This window comes from Ceratotherium simum, chromosome 26 (assembly GCF_057802395.1).
Source record: "Ceratotherium simum simum isolate JZ-2026a chromosome 26, ASM5780239v1, whole genome shotgun sequence".
In the NCBI taxonomy this organism is placed as follows: Eukaryota; Metazoa; Chordata; class Mammalia; order Perissodactyla; family Rhinocerotidae; genus Ceratotherium; species Ceratotherium simum.
Window position 1 is genome coordinate 17,749,830 of NC_141925.1, and position 21,443 is coordinate 17,771,272.

General features: G+C 35.7%; 1 protein-coding gene across 1 annotated transcript in view; it reads right to left on the minus strand.

The window, feature by feature from the left end:
- Nucleotides 1-21,443, minus strand: part of LOC106800150 (phospholipid-transporting ATPase ABCA3-like) — a 158,517-nt gene that overhangs the window by 48,144 nt on the left and 88,930 nt on the right. The window contains 5 exon segments of the mRNA XM_087417084.1: nt 5,263-5,467; nt 5,900-6,149; nt 12,112-12,415; nt 13,584-13,749; nt 14,223-14,321. Of these exon segments, the coding sequence (XP_087273210.1) occupies nt 5,263-5,467; nt 5,900-6,149; nt 12,112-12,415; nt 13,584-13,749; nt 14,223-14,321 (1,024 nt within the window).

A 21,443-nucleotide genomic window follows, 5' to 3' on the forward strand; every position in this document is an offset into this window, starting at 1 on the left:
ATTTATAACAGTTTAATTTGGATTAATACAACTTAATTTCAATATTATACAAACACTTTGCTCCTATATAGCTCCTTCCCCTACCCCTTACTCTATTATCACACATTACATCTTTATAAACTGTGTGCCAATCAACATAGATTTATAATTATTGTTTTATGTAGCTGTCTTTTAAATCAGATATGAAAATAGAGGATTTATAAACAAAAAATGCATTACTACTGGATGTTACATTTACTTATGTTGTTACCTTTACTAGTATTCTTTATTTCTTCACATGGATGAGTTATTGTCTAGGTCTGGCAGCAATGATCTCTCTCAGTTTTCCTTTAGTTGGGAATGTCTTAATTTCTCTTTATTTTATTGTGGAAATAACACAACATGAGACCTATACTCAACAAATTTTTTAAGTGTGCAATATATTATTGTTGACTATAGGTATAACTTTGTACAGCATAGTTCTAGAGTTTATTCATCTTGTTTGACTGAACTATATGCCTGTGGATAGTAACTCTCCATTTTCCCTTTCTCTGGAAGCTCCTGGCCACCACCATTCTACTCTTTGATTTTATGAATTTGACTATTTTATATACCTCATATAAGTGGAATCATGTAGTATTTGACTTTATGTGACTGGCTTATTTCACTTAGCATTATGTCCTCAAGGTTCATCTATGTTCTCACGTATTGTAGGATTTCCTTTTTAAGGCTGAATAGTATTTCATTGTATAAATATACTACATTTTCTTTATCCATTCATCTGTTGATGGATATTTAGATTGTTTCCACATTTCAGCTACTGTTAATAGTGCTGAAGTGAACATAGAAGTGTTAATATTTCTTTGAGATCCTGATTCTTTTGGATAAATACTCAGAAATGGGATTGCTGGATAATATACTAGCTCTATTTTAATATTTTGAAGAACGCCATACTGTTTTCCATAGTGGTGGCATCATTTTACATTCCCACAGTTTACAAGGGTACCAATTTATCCATAGTCTCACCAACAATTGTTATCTTTTGTTTTGTTTCATTTTTGATAAAGGCCATCCTAACAGGTGTGAGGTGATATGTCATTGTGGTTTTGATTTGTGTTTCTTTGATGATTAGTGATGTTGAACTTCGTTTCATATATCTGTTGACCATTACTGTGTCTTCTTTGAGAAAATGTCTATTCAAGTCCTTTGCCCATTTCTAAATTGGGTTATTAATTTTTTTTGCTATTGAGTTGTAGAAGTTCCTTATATTTTTTGGAAATTAACCACTTATCAAATAAATGGTTTGCAAATGTTTTCTCATATTTAACAAGCTGATTTTTCACTCTGTTGATTGTTTCCTATGCTATGCTGACATTTGTAGCTTGATGTAGTCTCACTTGTCTATTTTGTTTCTGTTATCTGTGCTTTTTATATCATATCCAAGAAATCATTGTCAAGACCAATGTTAAGAAGGTTTTGCCATATATTTTCTTCTAGGAGTTTTATGGTTTTAGGTGTTATGTCTGTTTTTATGTCAGTATCATACTGTTTTGATTACTGTAGCTTTGTAATATTATTTTGAAATCTGGAAATGTGATGCCTCAGTTTTATTCTTCTTGCTCAAGATTGCTTTGGCTATTCAAGGTCTTTTGTGGTTCCATATGAATTTTAGAATTGTTTATTCTATTTTGGTAAAGAATGCCACTGGGGTTTTCATAAGGACTGCACTGAATCTGTAGATTACTTTGGGTAGTACAGACATTTCAGAAATATTAATTCTTCCAGTCCATGAACATGGGATGCCTTTCCACTTATCTGTTTCTTCTTTAACTTCCTTCATCAATGTTTTATAGTTATCAGTGTACAAGTCTTTTGCCAAATTCTTTAAATTTATTCCTAAGTATTTTATTTTATTTTTTTGGTGCAGTTGTAAATGGGATGCTTTTGTTAATTTCCTTTTTAGATAGTTTGTTGTTTGTGTATAGAAATGCCACTGATTTTTGTATGTTGAGTTCTTTGATTAATTCTAACAGTGTTTTGGTGGAATCTTGAGAGTTTTCTACATACAAGATCATGGCATCTGCAGAGTTAATTTTACTTCTTCTTTTCTGATTTAGATGCCTTTTATCCTATTTTCTTGTCTAACTGCTCTGACTAGGACTTCCAGTACTATTGATGAATAGAAGTAGTGAGAGTGGGCATCCTTGCTTTGTACTCAATCTTAGAGGAAAAGCTTTCAGTGTTTAACTATTGAATATGACATTGGCTGTGGGCCTGTCATATTTGGCTTTTATTGTGATAAGGTAAGTTCCTTCTATACCTAATTTGTTGAGATTCTTTACCCTCAATGATGTTGAATGATGTTGAATTTTGTCAAACATTTTTTATATATCTATTGAGATGATTATGTGGTTTTTATTTTTTTATTGTGAGGAAGATCAGCCCTGAGCTAACATCCGATGCCAATCCTCCTCTTGTTTGCTGAGGAAGACTGGCCCTGGGCTAACATCGGTGCCCATCTTCCTCTACTTTATATGGGATGTCACCACAGCATGGCTTGACAAGCAGTGTGTTGGTGCGCACCTGGGATCCGAACCCAGAGCTGCTGAAGTAGAGCACACACACTTAACCTCTGCCACTGGGCAGGCCCTGATTATGTGGTTTTTATATTTCATTCTGTTAATTAGGCATTTCACATTGATTTATTTGTGTATGTTGAGCCATCACTTGCATCCCAGGGATAAAACTCACTTGGTCATGGTGTATAACTCTTTTAATGTGTTGTTGAATTCAGTTTGCTCATATTTTATTGAGAATTTTTGTGTTTATGTCCATCAAGGTTATTGGTCTATAGTTTTCTTTTCTTGTGGTGTCATTGTCTGCCTTTGGTATTAGGGTATGCTGGCCTCATAAAATGAATTTGGAAATGAGAATATATATTCTTTTTAAGTAATCTTAGAACATTTATCAAAATTGACCAACTCCTGGATCTTAAATGATTTTCAAACGATTTAAATCATTTTTTTACTCTTTTACTACAATTAAATAAAGTTATATATCATAGAGATGACTAGAAAATCCCTATCTGGTTAATAATTAAGCAATATCCTTCTAAAATCTCATTTTAAAAAATCAGGAAAGAGCTGGCCCTGTGGTGTAGTGGTTAAGTGCGCGCGCTCCGCTGCTGGTGGCCTGGGTTCAGATCCCGGGCATGCACCGACGCACCGCTTGTCAGGCCATGCTGTGGCGGTGTCCCACATAAAGTAGAGGAAGATTGGCACGGATGTTAGCTCAGGGCCAATCTTCCTCAGCAAAAAGAGGAGGACTGGCAGATGTTAGCTCAGGGCTGATCTTCCTCAGAAAAAGAAAAATCAGGAAATATTTTGAATATGACAAATCAAACCTTTGGAAACAATAACAATACAAGTGATTTTAAGATTCAGGAATTATCTTATTGATTCTGCTCTTATTATACGTGTGTATTGCAGGAGTTGTTTGAGAATGGTGAAAGGAAGATAATGGTGCCAGAAGCAATGACCATTTACTCCATTAGTTCCTGTAGTGGCAGATATAAAGTGATATCCCTCTAAAGAAATAGTGGTTTGCTCTTGCCATGCTGCCTGTTAATTTATGAGTAGAAGAAGATGGCATGGAGCTCCTTGGCCACACTGATACATGCAGCAAGATGGAGGATGTGCAGACAGAGAACTTTCTACAGTTCGTCCTAACTTGGCAATTTCTATACTAAAGAGTTTCTTTCTATGTTACCAAAAATAATGCTCTCCATACCACTTACAACATGGAGGCTCTTGGACACAGTGTTGTGCGTGGTGATATGTAGGATGTACAGAGAGAAAACTTCCTGATATCTCTCAACCTTGGGATAAGAACATTTATCTATTTTCTTCATTACAAAAAATAAGCACATATATGTGCACCATACATACCAACACGTTAACATTCACATTCACTCACAATTTTGATGGTACAGTGCATAGAATTTAAATAAGTTCTCTCAAATTCTTTTAAAAACAGGGTGGATAAGGACTGGAAGTAAATAATAAAAGAAATGGAAAAAAATTCAGGAAATAAGTAGAGAGGAAGGGAAAAAGAAGGAAAGGAGAATGTAATGTTACTGGTCAGTTGTATAATTTGTATTGAAAAATGATAATTCATATTTTATGATAAGCATCAACATATTTTGCTGTAATTATTTTATTTTCAGGGTTAGCACGTATCTATTAGTAAACAATGAACACTTGAGGAATGAGTAATATTCTTACTCTAGTGTTATTCATACTTAAATTTCTAGTCCCTGCAATTAGGGAAGAAACTTGCCCTCTCCCAAAGATTTCACTTCTATTTACACATACTTTTCATATTCATCACTCTCTACCTCCTCCAAAACACGCACACACACACGCACACAATCCAAAAGAAAGAAATTGTTAACACGGTTGGGCAGTCTGTGGAACATACATGGGGCCACATTTCACTAGGGAATAGGATGTTATGTATTCACATATATTTACTCTTTGTTCTAATTCCTCATTGATAGAAATTAGATGGGTGTGAATTTAGGGTGACTAAGAACAGTAAACCTCACCTAGCTCTCCAGTCTATGCTGTGTTCTCCAATGCACTTCTTTCCATATAGTTCAAGACTGGGAATTACTGAGCACTAGCTTAGCTTTAAAATAGTAATCTTGCATACAGATCATTTGGTTAGGAACTCCAACAGGAGGAGGACTGAGAGATAGGATTTAGATTTAAATATAGACAAACCACACACTGAATCCCAGGAGAGTGTCCAGATAATAGTAAGTGTTCAATAAAATTTTTAAAATAAATTGATAGAGACTAAAAGAAAAGCTGGCAATAGTATATATAGCCAGAAAGTCTAGTAGAAAACAAAACTGGACAGGCCTGGATAGTATGTATACTACCATCTATGTGTGTAGTAGAGTATAAGTACCTCTTATTATAAGTAAGAGTCTTTCCACCTTTAGAGAGGTTTTGAGGGTGAGCATAAATTGATGACAACATATATGGGAAACTAGTCCATGAGAGGTCTTTGTGCTTTTTCAAATAAGTTTTTCTTCTTCTAATGAAGGAATATGAGAGAGCAAGTTTCTATCGTGAGACTTTTGCAATGTGTTTTCTAAGATAATGAGCAAAGACAGTTTATCATCAGAGTTAAGCTCATGACATAATTAGAGAATAGGAATTTTCCATGGGGTACAAAAGGAAAATGAGCCTTCAAGACTCTTGATCTAATACTCACTAGTAGTAAGCAGCAAGTAATGAAGAAGATGATGAAATCCCACAGTAGAGCAGAAAGCCAGTACACAAGGACATAGACCCCACTCACAAACTGGATGTGCTTTGCTTTAGAGACTCTCTCAGTTACTGTCAGGAGACAAAAGCCACTGATCAAAAGAGCTATGCCAAAATGTATATTTAAGGCCACCTGGTGTCCATTAGTTATCCTACAGAAGAAGGAACAAAAGTAGATACATCAGGTAATCAACATAGCAGAAAATACAAGTTTCTATCAATTGCTTTTTCTTTCTTTTTTTTTTTTTTTGGTGAGGAAGATTAGCCCTGAGCTAACATTTGTTGTCAATCCACCTCTTTTTGCTGAGGAAGATTGACCCTGGACTAACATCCCTGCCCATTTTCCTCTACTTTATATGTGGGACGCCTGCCACAGCATGGCTTGATAAGTGATGTGCAGGTCCACACCCAGGATCCAAATCTGTAAACCCTGGGCCACCAAAGCAGAGCGTGCAAACTTAACTGCTATGTCACCGGGCCAGCCCCTATCAATAGCTATTTTTTAATCATATAAATGTAATCTGATAGGTGAGAGAAATGCATTTAAGTTGTAAAATTCAATTCTAATGAAAAGAATAACATACATTGTACTGCGTTCATTATCTCTAGAGTGTGGCTGAGGTTTATTGGAGACTGTTAAGGAAGCATCAGGGCCAGAAATTGACATGAAAAGAATGTTGTCTAACATTGCCAGGGTCAGAGATGGTGAATGGTATGCTTGATTGTTGAACAGAGCAGTAAATGTTATTTCATTTCTCTTCACCTCAATGGAAAATGCAACAATGCATAAGTGAATACAATCTTCATTTTCCATCAAATATTTCAGTAGGTCACCTAGAATAAGGAAACAATATTGGTCAGTTTATCCACAATACAGATCATCTACAATATAGTTTTGGGAAGAAGAACAAATAATTTTACTTGGTTCTTATCCCTTTCAATATTCTCATAATGATTCTTTTCAACATTTGCCATTCTCCTCAAGCACTCTATTCTATCATTAAATTCCAACTCTCTCACTTCATAGGCTATAACCTAAACTTCTATTTCACTGAGAAAACATAGGCAACATGGTATAGACTCTCTTAACTTACTTATCTGTCTTAAACTGATGTATAAGTACTTCCACTTATAGCTTTTATCGCTTATCTTACCGGAGACAAAACCTTCCTCTGAGGAAAAGCAAAAGCTGGATAAAAATGAATAAGAAATCAACTCTTTGTAGGTATTATATATTGAGGAAAGCAATAAACATTTAGGGGCCAAGACCCTGGAGAGAATGGAAATGCATTGAAGTGAGCCAAACCTTCTATACCCCTTGTACCTTTGAGGCATTTTAGACTTATAAATGGTGGAGGTGCCTTGTTAAGTTCTCAGGCTTTCAGTGGGGCTCATGAAGGGCTACACCCTAGAAGTAAGAGTAACATACAGACCAGTTCTTATAAAAATTTCAACCCAATCTCAAATCACTTAAATCTCTGATTCAATTTAGATCTTCCCTTAATCTTACTGCCTGCCAGAAGTTAAATTAAACCTCCTCTGGAGAAGATAACCTCATCAGAATCTTTATAATTTTCATACAAAATATCTGTCATTCAATTTAAAAATTACTAGATATACAAAAAAAACACAACCAAGAAAAAACACAAATAATAGAAACAGATCCACAGGTACACTAGGTATTAGAGATAGAGAACTGGAGTCCACACAAAGAATCTAATGTTGACGTTAGAATTGAAAAAACACATTAATTACAATTAAGAATTCAATATAACTCATAGTAGGTTGGACACAAATGAAGAGTAGACAGGGACCTGGAAGACAGGCTGATTAGAAAATGCCCAGCCAAAAGCACAGCAAGAAAGAGAATGGAAAACAAGACAGAAGACATAAATTACCAATATTAGGAATGACACAGGGGAAATCACTACAGATCCTGCAAACATCAGAAGGATAATAAAGGAATACTATGAACAATTCTACACACATAAATTTGACAACTTAGATGAAATGGACCACTTCTTCAAAACAAACAAACTACAACAACAAGCCCAATATGATATAGATCATTTGAATAATTATAACTATTGAGGAAATTTAATTCATAAATTAAAAATTCCACACCACCCCCAAACAAATCTCCTGGCCTAGATGTTTTCTTTGGAGAATTCTACAAAATGTTTAAGGAAGAATCAACACTAATTATACACAATACCTTTCAGAAAATAGAAGAGGAGGGAACATTTCTCAATTCATTTTATGAAGCTAGGATTACCCTGACAGCAAAACCATACATATACAGAACAAAAAAGGAAAATTACAGATCAACATCCTTCATGAATATAGATATAAAACTCCTTAACAAAATATTAGCAAATAGAATTCAGCAATATATAAAAAGAATTACACACCATGACCAAGTGGGGTCTATTCTAGGGATGCAAGGCTAATTCAATATTTAAAAATCAACCAATTTCATCTACCATATTAATAGGCTGAAGAAGAAAAATCACATAATTGTATCAATCTATGCAGAAAAATCATTTGAAAGAACTTAATACCCATTCATGAAGAAAACTCTGAGAAAAATAGGAATAGAGTTGAACTTCCTCAACTTTATATACAATATTTACAAAATCTCTACAGCTAACATTATACTTAATGGTAAAAGACTGCATACTTTCCCCCTAACACTGGAAACAAGGAAAGATGTCCACTCTCACCACTCTGATTCAGCATCGTGCTGGAGGTTCTATCCAGTGTAATAAAGCATGAATAGGAAATAACAGGCATACAGATCATAAAGGAAGAAATAAAACTGCTTTTATTTGCAGATGACATGATTGTCTATGTAGAAAATCTCAAGGAATCAACAAGAAAATTTCTAGAACTGACAAATGAATTCATCAAGGTTGCAGGAAACAAGATAAACAGACAAAAATCAATTGTTTTCTGTATACTAGAAGAAATACATGGACACCAACATTAAAAATACAATTTACATTCACTCAAAAAATTAAATACTTAGGTACAAAACATGTACAGGACTTGTATGATGAAAAATAAATGGAAGCACATATTGTGTTCATGGATTGGAAAACTCAACACAGTAAAGATGTTAATTCTCCCCGAACTGATATACAGATTTAACCCAATTCTCATCAAAATTCCAACAAAATTTTTTTGTAGGTATAGCAAGCTTATTCTAAAATTTATAGGGAAAAGCAAAGGAACTAAACAATTTTGAAAAACAAGAATAAAGTAGGAGGAATCAGTCTACTAGATTTGAAGCATGATTTGGTGAAGGAACAGATACACAGATTAATGGAGTAGAATAGAGAACCCAAAAACAGACCCATACAAGCCCAACTCATTTTTGGTAAAGGTGCAAAATAATTAAATGAGTCTCATCATTCAACAAATGTTGCCAGAGCAACTGGACATCTATAGACACAAAATTTAACCTTGACACATATCTCACACTTATACTAAAATTAATGCCAAATGGATCATGAACTTAAATGTAAAGTATAAAAATATAAAAATTTTAGAAAACTACACATTTTTTAGGAGAAAATCTCCAGGATCTAGGGCTAGGCAAAGAGTTTCAGACTTGACCCCAAATATACAATCTATAAAAGAAAAATTTAATAAATTTGACTTCATCAAAATAAAAAACTTTTGTCCTGCAAAATCTGTTAAGATGATGAAAAGACAATCAACAGTATGAGGAAAAAATATATAAAGAACCCTCAAAACTCAACAGTAAAAAAAAAACACCATCCATTTAGAAAATGAACAAAAGACATGAACACATTTCACTGAAGATGATATATAGATGGCAAATAAGCACATGAAAATGCAAATTAGGGAAAGGCAAGTTAAAACAACAATGAAATACCACTACATACCCATCAGAATGGCTAAAATAAAAATAAAAGTAGTGACAACACAAATGCTAGGGAAAATGCAGAGAAACTGGATCACTCATACATTGTTGGTAGGAATGTAAAAGGTTACAGTCACTCTGGAAAACAGTTTGGAAGTCTCTTCAAAAACCAAACATGCAACTATCATACAAACCAGCAATTAAAATTACAACCCTGGGCACTTATCCCATAGAACTGAAGACTTAGGTTCATACAAAAATAGGTACACAAATTTTCATAACAGCTTTATTCATAAAACATAAAAACTGCGAAAAAATCCAGATGTTCTTCAATGGGTGAATGGTTAAACAAACTGTGGTCTATCCATATCATGGAATAGCAGTTAGTAGTAAAAATGATGAACAATGGATACACACAACAACCAGAGAATTATGCTGAGTGAAATGCCAATCCCAGAAGGTTATATATCATGTGATTCCATTTTTATATCATTCTTGAAATGATTAAACTGTAGAAATGGAGAAGAGATTAGTGATTGACAGGGATTAAGGAGGGAATGAAGAGAGCAACAGGAGTTATCCTTGTGGTGATGCAACTGTTCTGTATCTTGACTGTATTGATGTCAATATCCTGGTTGTGATATTGTACTATAGTTTTGTAAGATGTTACTATTAGTACACAGGACATCCGAGAATCATTTTTCACAACTGTAAATCTATAATTATCTCAAAATAAAAATTAACTAAAAAATCAAAATCAGTGTTAATGGTTCTTACTCTCCTCCACATCTAAAGAAGAAACAAAACCTATATTAGTCCTCTTCAGATATCCTTCAAATCTATCTTCTTTCCTTCAGTCCTACTATTTTGTTTCAGGTCCTTATCTTCTCTTGCCTAGGTTATCACAATTATATCCCAGCTGACTTCTTTGACTCTAGTCCCTCCCCTTTTGAATCTTTCCCCCACATTCAATTCAATTTGATAAGATTGTATTTAACTATATGCTTATTATGTGCCAGGAATTGGGTTAGGTTCTAGAGATATAAAAGAAGTCCTTGCCTCTCCATGATCTAGTTTGAGAGACAGATGAAAAACACACAATTGTAATTCAGTGAGATAAATTCCATAAAAGAGGCATTCATCTAAATTATGGAAGAAGACGAAACATTTAATTTTGTTTAGGAATGCAGGTGGCATTTTATCAGTAATTACTGTGCTGGAATACCTTTTTAAAACTCATTTAACCTCTTATTTTATGGCTCTGCTTAAAAAGCTAACAGTGATTTTCCCAGGGTTAATGCATATACTATTTGAGAAGAAAGTTACAAATGAGAAATTATCTATCTAAAAATATATTTCCTCACTGGTAAACATTTTCCTGTAGTTTGGGAAAAAGAGACAGCAAGTTATGAATTATTTTGTGCCCTTTCTTTACCCTAATAAATAAGATTTAAAAAGGCATAGAGTTTAGAACAGAGAGAAACCATATAAAATTAGCAGATTGCAGTTTTATAAAAGGTTCTGTGGCTAAGATAATTAGAGCACAACTTAGAAATGTACCTGTAAGTTTCTTAAAACAAAATGGGGCTGGCTAAGCTTAAATAATATCTCTTTATGCCTTGATAATTTTTAGCTAATGAACAGAAAAACAACTTTTAATTGAAAGTAGCTATGACTAGGGCTATATTATTCTATTGTATTTTAAGTCTCATTATCGATATGACAATTAAGCATATTCAGTTAATCATTTTATATTTTTAAAATATAAGTAGTATACTGTAATTTTTAAAAAATAACAATTTTACGAGTCAGGACACTTCCTTTACCCTCTGTGCGGCCATGGTTAAAAAATGCCTATCTATTATTCTTGTAGGAGAGGAGGAATAGGGACAATTAACTGTAGTGAGCCAATCTATTATTTTTAGGTTGTAGAATCAGGATTATGTTTATAAGGAACAATCAACGTTTCTAAATGTATTTTCATGCTTCATGACAGAATCTCAAGGAGAGAAAAACCACACAGTCTTGCCAAAACTGTAGGCTGTTGGCCAACCCAAAGGAACGTTGTCCATCAGGTGACAGTTAAAGCAAAAAAATATATAGTATCTGGGAGGAAATGATTACTTGAAAGAGAACAGACTTTATGTTGAGAGAAGTAAGGTGGTGCAGTAAGTGTGTAAGTTTGCAGACATTAGGCAGATCAGTTTAAATTCAAGTCTGTATTTACTAGATGTCTGATTTGGGGCAAATTACTGGACTTCCTCAAATGTCAGTGCTCCTCACTTAATTGATGGTAATAAAAATATCTACTAAATGGGGTAATTCCTCAGACTAAATGACATGCAGGTAAAGTGTTTAGCAGAGTTTTTGCCCAAAAGAAGTGCTCATAAATGTAAACTATTATTACTACTATCTTAAAAATAAATGTGTTCTGAGGAGCTAGCCTATTAAGTCTTCAGTGTTCCTGTTTTAGATATGACAAGTCTAGGAGACTGAAGAATAGTTTTCAGGACTTGGGACCACCATTCCATGCTATAAGGCCTGGGTTCATGTGCTACATTACATTCTGGCCATACCTTAAAAAAAAACAAATAACAACAACAAAAAAAACCCTCATGCTTAATTTCACCATAACATGTATTTTGGCATTATCTATTTTACTTGAAGGAACAACCAATGTTTTATAGACAACACATAGCCAGAGTGCCTCCACCGATAATTAACTTTTTGAGACTAGTAGCCTTAAAGTGAGCATTGCTTCAATCTAATTTAGCTGCCTCTATACAATTGGTGACCAGCAGGAAAAGAATGGAGCAGGTAGCCAAATATACAGTTAAGATCCTTCGTTGCAAATGACACAACCATAGCTTTATCTAAGAGCAGTCTCTTTTTCTTAATGAGCCTTACCTTGCACTTCCTTAAGTGTTTGTTTTTCAGATACTAGCATACTCTTAAGATGTTTTAAGAAAATCTGAGTCAAATTAGAATTCCCAGAAATAGATAAAGGCACAATCGTTTGACCATATTGACCCAAATCCATTAGTCTGGCCTTTTCATCCTCATTATTAGGTGAAAACTTATCAGCCACTGAGAGAAAGGTAAAGGAACCCAGAAGTGCCAGTATCTGTAGCAAAATCAGTTTCCAATTGCGCCAAGTGAACATCACCCTCTTTATGAACATGGCACGGAACTGCTGCTGGTAGAGGGAATACTAAAGAAAGAAGAGAGATATATAACATTACAATATTCATAGATCTAAACAGGTAATTCATGTTGAAATTCATTGAGATGAACACTTAGGAATTTTACAGTACAGGATACACAAAGTTTATATAAATAAATACTTGGAAGCATAATATGATAGTACACAATAGTATGATCAGCTTTTCCTTGTATAAGGCAGGGGTGCTTTTGTAAACAAAGTTTTATTGGAACACAGCTATAAGCCATTAATTTCTGTACCATCTATGGTTGCTTTTGCGCCACAATGACAGGGTTGAGTGCAACAGAGACCATACAACCCACAAAGCTTTACTTACTTATTATCCCTTTACATAAAGTTTGCTGACCTCCCTATAAGATATTAAATAAAATGTTTAAGATCTGGCTTTTAATATAACATGCTTAAAATCTCAACAAGATGATTTTCCTCAGACTCCTGCTATTCAAGAAAACCAGGGTGCTTTATAGGAGGAACAGATAATTAGAAAGAGAATGAAAGAAATTCCTGGCAGCTTAAAGAGACTCCCCATGCTAAAGAGCATACTGTTGAGGCCGGCCCTGTGGCTTGGTGGTTAAGTGCGCGCGCTGCAATGCTGGTGGCCTGGGTTCGGATCCCGGGTGCGCATCGAGGCACCACTTCTCCATCCATCCTGAGGCCGAGTCCCACATACAGCAACTAGAAGGATGTGCAGCTATGACATACAGCTATCTACTGGGGCTTGGGGGGGAAAAAAATAAAATAAATAAAATCTTAAAAAAAAAAAAAGAGCATACTGTTTAGGGAATGGTACCTTATGCATTATCAAGTCCCATTGCAAAAACTTAAATTATTGTGCATACTTATTAAAAATCATGCTCACTCCAGCTTCAATGAACTAATAAATTTTGGGGTTATCAATTTGAAAAAAAAAAAGAATTCTAAAACAGAGGAAAAGAACTGAGGAATAACAACGACGAAAGTAACAGCTGAGATCTTTATCTAGAACTCATCACTTCTGCATTAGGAAATTATTTAGGTTGTGATACAGCCTGCTCCATATTTCGTTGAGTCTGCAATGGCTGAGAACTCCACACTCCTTTCGTTCAAGTATTAAAACAAAATGTACCTCTTGCACCCCAATGGAATATATGTCAAGTTTCTTAGTAAAGGTGCTTACCCCAGTATTAAACATAATAGCAGGGCTTTCATTCATAGCGGAGGAATCTGCTCTCTCATTTCTGGACATATTCACATTCTGGTTCTCGACGGAAGCTTCACTTAGTGAGGAAGTCTGAGGTTGGGTAGCTTGGATATCTGTTTGTGAATCTTCCATATTACTGACCCTACATAAAAAAAAAGGTACAAAGCATTTCATTTCAGATCTATCCCAACATAATCCTGTTTGGAGAATGTGAGTCACAACACCACCCAACTCAGAAGGCTCCTTAGTTTGCTTATTGACTCTCAGGAGCATTATATGAAGGCAACATGGTAACTGTGTTAGAGCAGTGGTTTCTAAACCCCAGTTACAGGACGGCTGCCAGACAATAGTAAAGTGAGAAAAACAAGGGCAATGTAATGAGCATTTCATTAAGTTGAACTCATTCAAGTTCAAGATTAAGGTCTAATTTGTACTTTGGGTAAGTTAAAATATCCATTCTTTTATAAAATCATGGTGATAATATTTTTTTCAGCGTTCTTATTGTAAAAAAAATGGTCATGTCTCCGCCCACCCTCTTAAATTTCTATTGTGTGAATTTGAAGGCATGGTCCTTTCCCCCCAGAGTTTTTATTTTCCCTGAGTATTATCGCTCACCTAAAGAAGACTTCTTCCATGGTAGTGATAGAGGCACCAAAGCTGGCAATGCCCAGCTCTTTCTGTCTCTTTTCTAGATTAGTAAACAGAGCTTCAAATCTAGAATAAGAAGAAGAAAAAGAAGGAAGAGGAGGAAAAAGAAGGACCTTGTCTCAAATACTAGCTTTCCTTCTGCTCTACTAAACAGACTCTTGTAACCTTCATGTATCTTTCCAACTTTGCTGCTCAGGAGCCAACCTTGCTCAAGACACCACAAACACTAAGAAAAATGAACATTACTACTTTTCAAACTTCCTTTGAATAACAGATTGGAGCATTAAACTTCCTGATGATATTCTGTACCAACCTGTCTTATTTACCCTTGTTTATTGGATTTTAGGTATCACTTTATTTTCTTTACCTTTGGGATGTGTGGTCAGAATTTCATTTTTTATTCCTATTTATTGAGGTTATAATAGTTTATAACATTGTGAAATTTCAGTTGTACATTATTATTTGTCAGTCACCATATATGTGTGCCCCTTTACCCCTTATGCCCACCGCACAACCCCCTTCCTCTCTGGTAACTACTAATCTGTTCTTTTTGTCCACATGTTTGTTTATCTTCCACATAGGAGTGAAATCATACAGTGTTTGTCTTTGTCTGGCTTATTTCGCTTAACATAATACCCACAAGGTCCATCCATGTTGTTGCAAATGTGACAATTTTGTATTTTTTATGGCTGAGTAGTATCCCATTGTATATGTATACCACATGTTCTTTATCTATTCATCAGTTGATGGGCACTTGTGTTGCTTCCACATATTGGCTGTTGTGAATAATGCTGCAATGAACATAGGGCTGCATAAGTCTCTTTGAATGGTTGATTTCAAGTTCTTTGGATGAATACCCAGTAGTGGGATAGCTGGGTCATATGGTGTTTCTATTTTTAATTTTTTGAGAAATCTCCATACTGTTTTCCACAGTGGCTGCACCAGTTTGCATTCCCACCAGCAGTGTATGAGGGTTCCCTTTCTCCATCTCCTCTCCAACACTTGTTATTTTTTGTCTTGGTAATTATAGCCATTCTAACAGGTGTAAGGTGATATCTCATTGCAGTTTGATTTGCATTTCCTTAATGATTAGTGATGCTGAACATCTTTTCATGTACCTGTTGTCATCTGTATATCTTCTTTGGAAAAATGTCTGTTCATATCCTCTGCCCATGTTTTGGTCGGGTTGTTTGTTATTTTGTGGTTGAGTTGTATGAGTTCTTTATATATTTTGGAGATTAAGCCCTTGTCGGATACATGAATTACAAATATTTTCTCCCAGTTGGTGGGTTTTTTCCCTTTGTTCCTGGTTTCCTTTGCCTTGCAGAAGCTTTTTAGTCTGATGCAGTCCCATTTTTATTTATTTATTTATTTATTTATTTATTTATTTATTTAATTTTTTGTTTATTGCAGTAACATTGGTTTATAACATTGTATAAATTTCAGGTGTACACCATTATACTTCTATTTCTGCATAGATTACATCATGTTCACCACACAAATACTAATTACAACCCATCACCACACACATGTGCCAAATTATCCCTTTCGCCCTCCTCCCTCCCCCCTTCCCCTCTGGTAACCACCAATCCAATCTCTGTCTCTATGTGCTTGTTTATTGTTGTTATTATCTACTATTTAATGGAGGAAATCATATGGTATTTGACCTTCTCCCTCTGACTTATTTCACTTTGCATAATACCCTCAATGTCCATCCATGTTGTCTTACCTTACACCATAAACAAAAATTAACTCCAAATGGATTAAAGACTTGAATGCAAGACCTGAAACTATGATGCAGTCCCATTTGTTTATTTTTTCTTTTGTTTCCCTTGACTGAGTAGACGTGGTATTTGAAAAGATGCTTCTAAGAACGATGTCAAAGGGTGTACTGCCTATATTTTCTTCTACGAGTTCCATGGTTTCATTTCTTATCTTCAAGTCTTTAATCCATTTTGAGTTAATTTTTGTGTATGGCAAAAGATAATGGTCTACTTACATTATTTTGCATGTGGCTGTCCAGTTTTCCCAACACCATTTATTGAAGAGACTTCTCTTTCTCCATTGTATGTTCTTGGCTCCTTTGTCAAAGACTAGCTGTCTGTAGATGTGTGGTTTCATTTCTGGGCTTTCAATTCTGTTCCATAGATCTGTGTGTCTGTTTTTGTACCAGTACCATGCTGTTTTAATTACTAGAGCTTTGTAGTATATTTTTAATTCGGGGATTGTGATCCCTCCAGCTTTGTTCCTTTTTCTCAGGATTGCTTTAGATATTCGGGGTCTTTTGTTGCCCCACATAAATTTTAGGATTCTTTGTTCTATTTCTGTGAAGAATGTCGTTGGGATTCTGACTGGGATTGCATTGAATATGTAGATTGCTTTAGGTAGTATGGATATTTTAACTATGCTTATTCTTCCAATCCATGTGCATGGAATATCCTTCCATTTCTTTATGTCATCATCAATTTCTTTCAATAATATCTTATAGTGTTCATTATATAGGTCTTTCACTTCCTTGATTAAATTTATTCCTAGGCATTTTATTCTTTTTTGTGTGTGTGTGAGGAAGATCAGCCCTGAGCTAACATCCTCTCCTCTAACATTAGCTCCTCTAACATTAGGAGGAGCTAATCCTCCTCTTTTTGCCGAGGAAGACCGGCTGTGAGCTAACATCTATTGCCAATCCTCCCCCTTTTTTTTCCCCAAAGCCCCAGTAGATAGTTGTATGTCATAGTTGCACATCCTTCTAGTTGCTGTATGTGGGATGCGGCCTCAGCATGGCCAGAGAAGTGCTGCGTCAGTGCATGCCCGGGATCCGAACCCAGGCCACCAGTAGCGGAGCATGCACACTTAACTACTAAGCCACGCGGCTGGCCCCAGGCATTTTATTCCTTCTGTTGTGATTGTAAATAGGATACCATTCTTGAGTTTTCTTTCTGTTAGTTTGTTATTAGAGTATAGAAATGCAACTGACTTTTGTAAGTTGATTTTGTACCCTGCAACTTTACCGTAGTTATTGATTAATTCTAATAGCTTTTTCATGTATTCTTTAGGGATTTCTATGTATAGAATCATGTCATCTGAAAACAGAGAGAGTTTCACTTCTTCATTGCTTATTTGGATACCTTTTATTTATTTTCTTGCCTAATTGCTCTGGCCCAAACCTCCAGTACTATGTCGAATAAGGGTGACAAGAGAGGGCACCCTTTTCATGTTCCTGTTCTCAGAGGGATGGCTTTCAGTTTTTCCCCATTGAGCATGATGTTGGCTGTGGGTTTGTCATATATGGCCTTTATTATGTTGAGGTACTTTCCTTCTATACCCATTTTATTGAGAGTTTTTATCATAAATGGATGCTGGATCTTGTCAAAAGCTTTCTCTGCATCTATTGAGATGATCATATGGTTTTTATTCTTCATTTTGTTAATGTAGTGTAATCAAAACATTGATTGATTTGCAGATGTTGAACCATCCCTGCATCCCTGGTATAAATCTCACTTGATCATGGTGTACGATCCTTTTAATGTATTGCTTTTCAGTTTGCCAATATTTTGTTGAGGATTTTTGCATCTATGTTCATCAGTGATACTGGCCTGTAATTTTCCTTCTTTGTGCTGTACTTGCCTGGCTTTGGGATCAGGGTGATGTTGGCCTCATAGAATGAGTTAGGAAGTGCTCTGTCTTCTTCAATTTTTTGGAATAGTTCGAGAAGGATAGGTATTAAATCTTCTTTGAATGTTTGGTAGAATTCTCTAGAGAAGCCATCTGGTCCTGGACTTTTATTTTCTGGGAGGTTTTTGATTACTGTTTCAATCTCTTTACTTGTGATTGTTCTGTTCAGATTCTCTATTTTTTCTTGCTTCAGTTTTGGGAGGTTGTATGAGTCTAAGACTTTATCCATTTCTTTTAGGTTGTCCAATTTGTTGGCATGTAGTTTTTCATGCAATTCTCTTATAATCCTTCGTATTTCTGTGATATCCATTGCAATTTTTCCTCTTTCCTTTCTAATTTCATTATTTGAGCCTTCTCTCTTTTTTTCTTTGTGAGTCTGGCTAAGGGTTTATCAATTTTGTTTATCTTCTCAAAGAACCACCTCTTAGTTTCATTGATCCTTTCTACTGTTTTTTTGGTTTCTAGTTCATTTATTTCTGCTCTAATTTTTATTATTTTCCTCCTTCTGATGACGTTGGGCTTTGATTGTTATTCTTTCTCTAGTTCTCTTAGGTGTAGTTTAAGATTGCTTATTTTATTTTTCTTGTTTGTTAAAGTGGGCCTGTTTTGCTATGAATTTCCCTCTTAGGACTGCTTTTACTGCATCCCATATGAGTTAGTATGCTATATTTTCATTTTATCCATCTCCGGATATTTTTTTATTTCTTCTGTTTTGTTGCCACATATTTGTTTCTTTCCCAGGTTTTTCCTAGGTTGATTTCTAGTTTCATAGCATTATTGTTGTAAAAGTTGCTTTATATGATTTCAATCTTCTTAAATTTATTTAGGCTTGCCTTGCTTCCCAACATATGGTCTGTCTTTGACAATGTTCTATGTGCACTTGAGAAGAATCTGTATTCTGATGATTTTGGATGGAGTGTTCTATGTGTATCTATTAAGTCCATTTCGTGTAATTTTTCATTTTATTCCACTATTTCCTTGTTGCTTTCTGTCTGGATGCTCTGTCCATTGATGTAAGTGGGGTGTTGAGGTCCCCTACTATTATTTCATCACTGTTAACTTCTCCTTTTGGTCTGTTAATAGTTGCACCATACTTTGCTGCTCCTGTGTTAGGTGCACGTATATTTATAAGTGCTACATCCTCTTGGTGGAGTATCCCTTTTATCATTATAAACTGCCCCTCTTTGTCTCTCATTGCCTTTTTTTATCTTGAAGTCTACTTTGTCTGATATAAGTATGGCAACATCTTTCTTTTGTTTGCCATTAGCTTGGTGTATCGTTTTCCATCCCTTCACTCTGAGCCTGTGTTTGTCTTGTAGAGCTGAGATGTGTTTCCTGGAGGCAGCATATTGTTGGATCTTGTTTTTTAATCCAGCCAGCCACTCTATGTGTTTTGATTGGAGAATTCCATCCATTTACACTTGGAGTGATTATTGATATATGAGGGATTAATACTGCCATTTTATCACTTGTTTTCTCGTTGTTCTATATTTCCCTTGCCTTCTCATCCTGTGTATTTCTGACTGCCAATTCAATTTGGTGATTCTCTATGATGGTTTTATCTTTACCACTTGTGTGTCTGTTCTGATTTTTGGTTTAGTGGTTACCGTGAGGTTTGTATAAGAGAACTCATAAATGACAGAGTCCATTTTCTGATAGCCTCTTATTTCCCTAGTTGAAGCAGGTTCCATCCCATTCCTCTTCCCCGTCTAAGTTATTGTTGTCACAACTTATTCATTTTTGTGTTGTTTGTGATTAAAATTAAGTGATTATAGTTATTTTTTATGTTTTCCTTCTGTTTATCTTTAATGTTATAATTGTTTGCTAACCTGTTCTGATAGAGAGCTGCAATTTTCTGATTTTGTCTGCCTATTTATCTCCTTGCTCAAGGCTTTGTAAACCCTTTCTTTTTTTTTTTTTTTCAGGTAATGATGGCCTCCTGATCATTTCTTGTGTGTGTATGTGTGGAGGGGCTTGTGGCAATGAACTCTCTCAGCTTTTGTTTATCTGGGAAAGATTTTATTTCTCCACCATATCTGAAGGATAGTTTCACTGGATAGAGTATTCTTGGCTGAAAGTTTTGTCTTTCAGAATTTGGAATATATCATTCCACTTTCTCCTAGCCTGTAAGGTTTCTGCTGAGAAATCTGCTTAAAGCCTGAGAAGCATTTCTTTGTAGGTTATTTTCTTCTGCCTTGCTGCCCTTAATATTTTTTCTTTGTCATTGGCTTTTGCCAGTTTTACTAATGTATGTCTTGGAGAAGGTCTCTTTATAATGATGTAATTAGGAGTTCTATTAGCTTCACTTACATGTAATTCCAGCTTGTTCCCCAGGTTTGGGAAGTTCTCAGCTATTATTTCTTTGAACAAGCTCTCTGTTCCTCTTTGCCTCTCTTCTCCCTCTGGAATACCTATACCCTTATGTTGCATTTCCTAATTGAGTTGGATATTTCTTGGAGAATTTCTTTATTTCTTTTTAGTTTTAGTTCTCTTTCTTCCTCCATCTGAAGCATTTCTATATTTCTGTCCTCTAAATTACTAGTTCTGTCCTCCATAATATCAGTTCTGTTTTTTAAGGATTCCAGATTTTTCTTTTGCATTCACTGTGTTCTTCATCTCCAAAATTTCTGGTTTTTTAATAGTTTCAATCTCTTTTGTGAAGAATTCCCTCTGTTCATTAATTTTATTCCTGAGTTCATTAAACTGTCTTTCTGAGTTTTCTTTTAACTTATTGAGTTTTTTCATGCTATTTTGAATTCTCTGTCATTTAGGTTGTAAATTTCTGTGACTTCAAGATTGATTTCTGGGCACTTGTCATTTTCCTTCTAGTCTGGAGGCTTAATGTAATTCTTCATGCTATTTTGCCGTCGCATAGTGCTTGTATCTGGTTGCACATTCCACCTGCCACCAGGGGGGCAGGAGCTGCATTTTCTGAGCCTGCCATGACCCCTGGAAGTTGTGCCCATCTCTTGGAAGCTGTGCCCACAGGGCCCGTCTGCGTTTGCCTGTTGGCTGTCACCTTACACCTGTAGGTGGAGGTGCTCTGGCAGGGATCCCCTACTTTGGCTGACCTGCTGAGCTAGTGTGCCAGAAAGGAGGGGGATGAGGGGTGCTTTCTTTTGTGTGTGCAATCCCACACACTCCCACTCTGCACTTACAGGCTAGCCTGCCTAGGCTGCTCAGCTTGGTGGGAACACCTCACAGTTGCTTAGCTGCCTCAGGGTGGAGTGCTCCCACAGGCTGGGAGGCAACTCCAAGAGTGACAGCATTTCCACAGAGGACTGCCTTTTCCCTCTTCTCTCAGAGTTGCGTGCTGGCTGCTTCGCAACGTCCCGTGCCCTAGATCACTTCTGCAGGGAAGGGAGAGGAGATCCACTAACGTACTTCTACTGTCTCCTCAGGGGGTCCAGCGCCTCCACCTTCAGAAATATGGCTGCATGGATCTCTCAAATTATGTGAATATCCTCTATTGGTTTATGAATGTCCTCTTTGTTGTCTCTTGTGGGGAGAGACTAA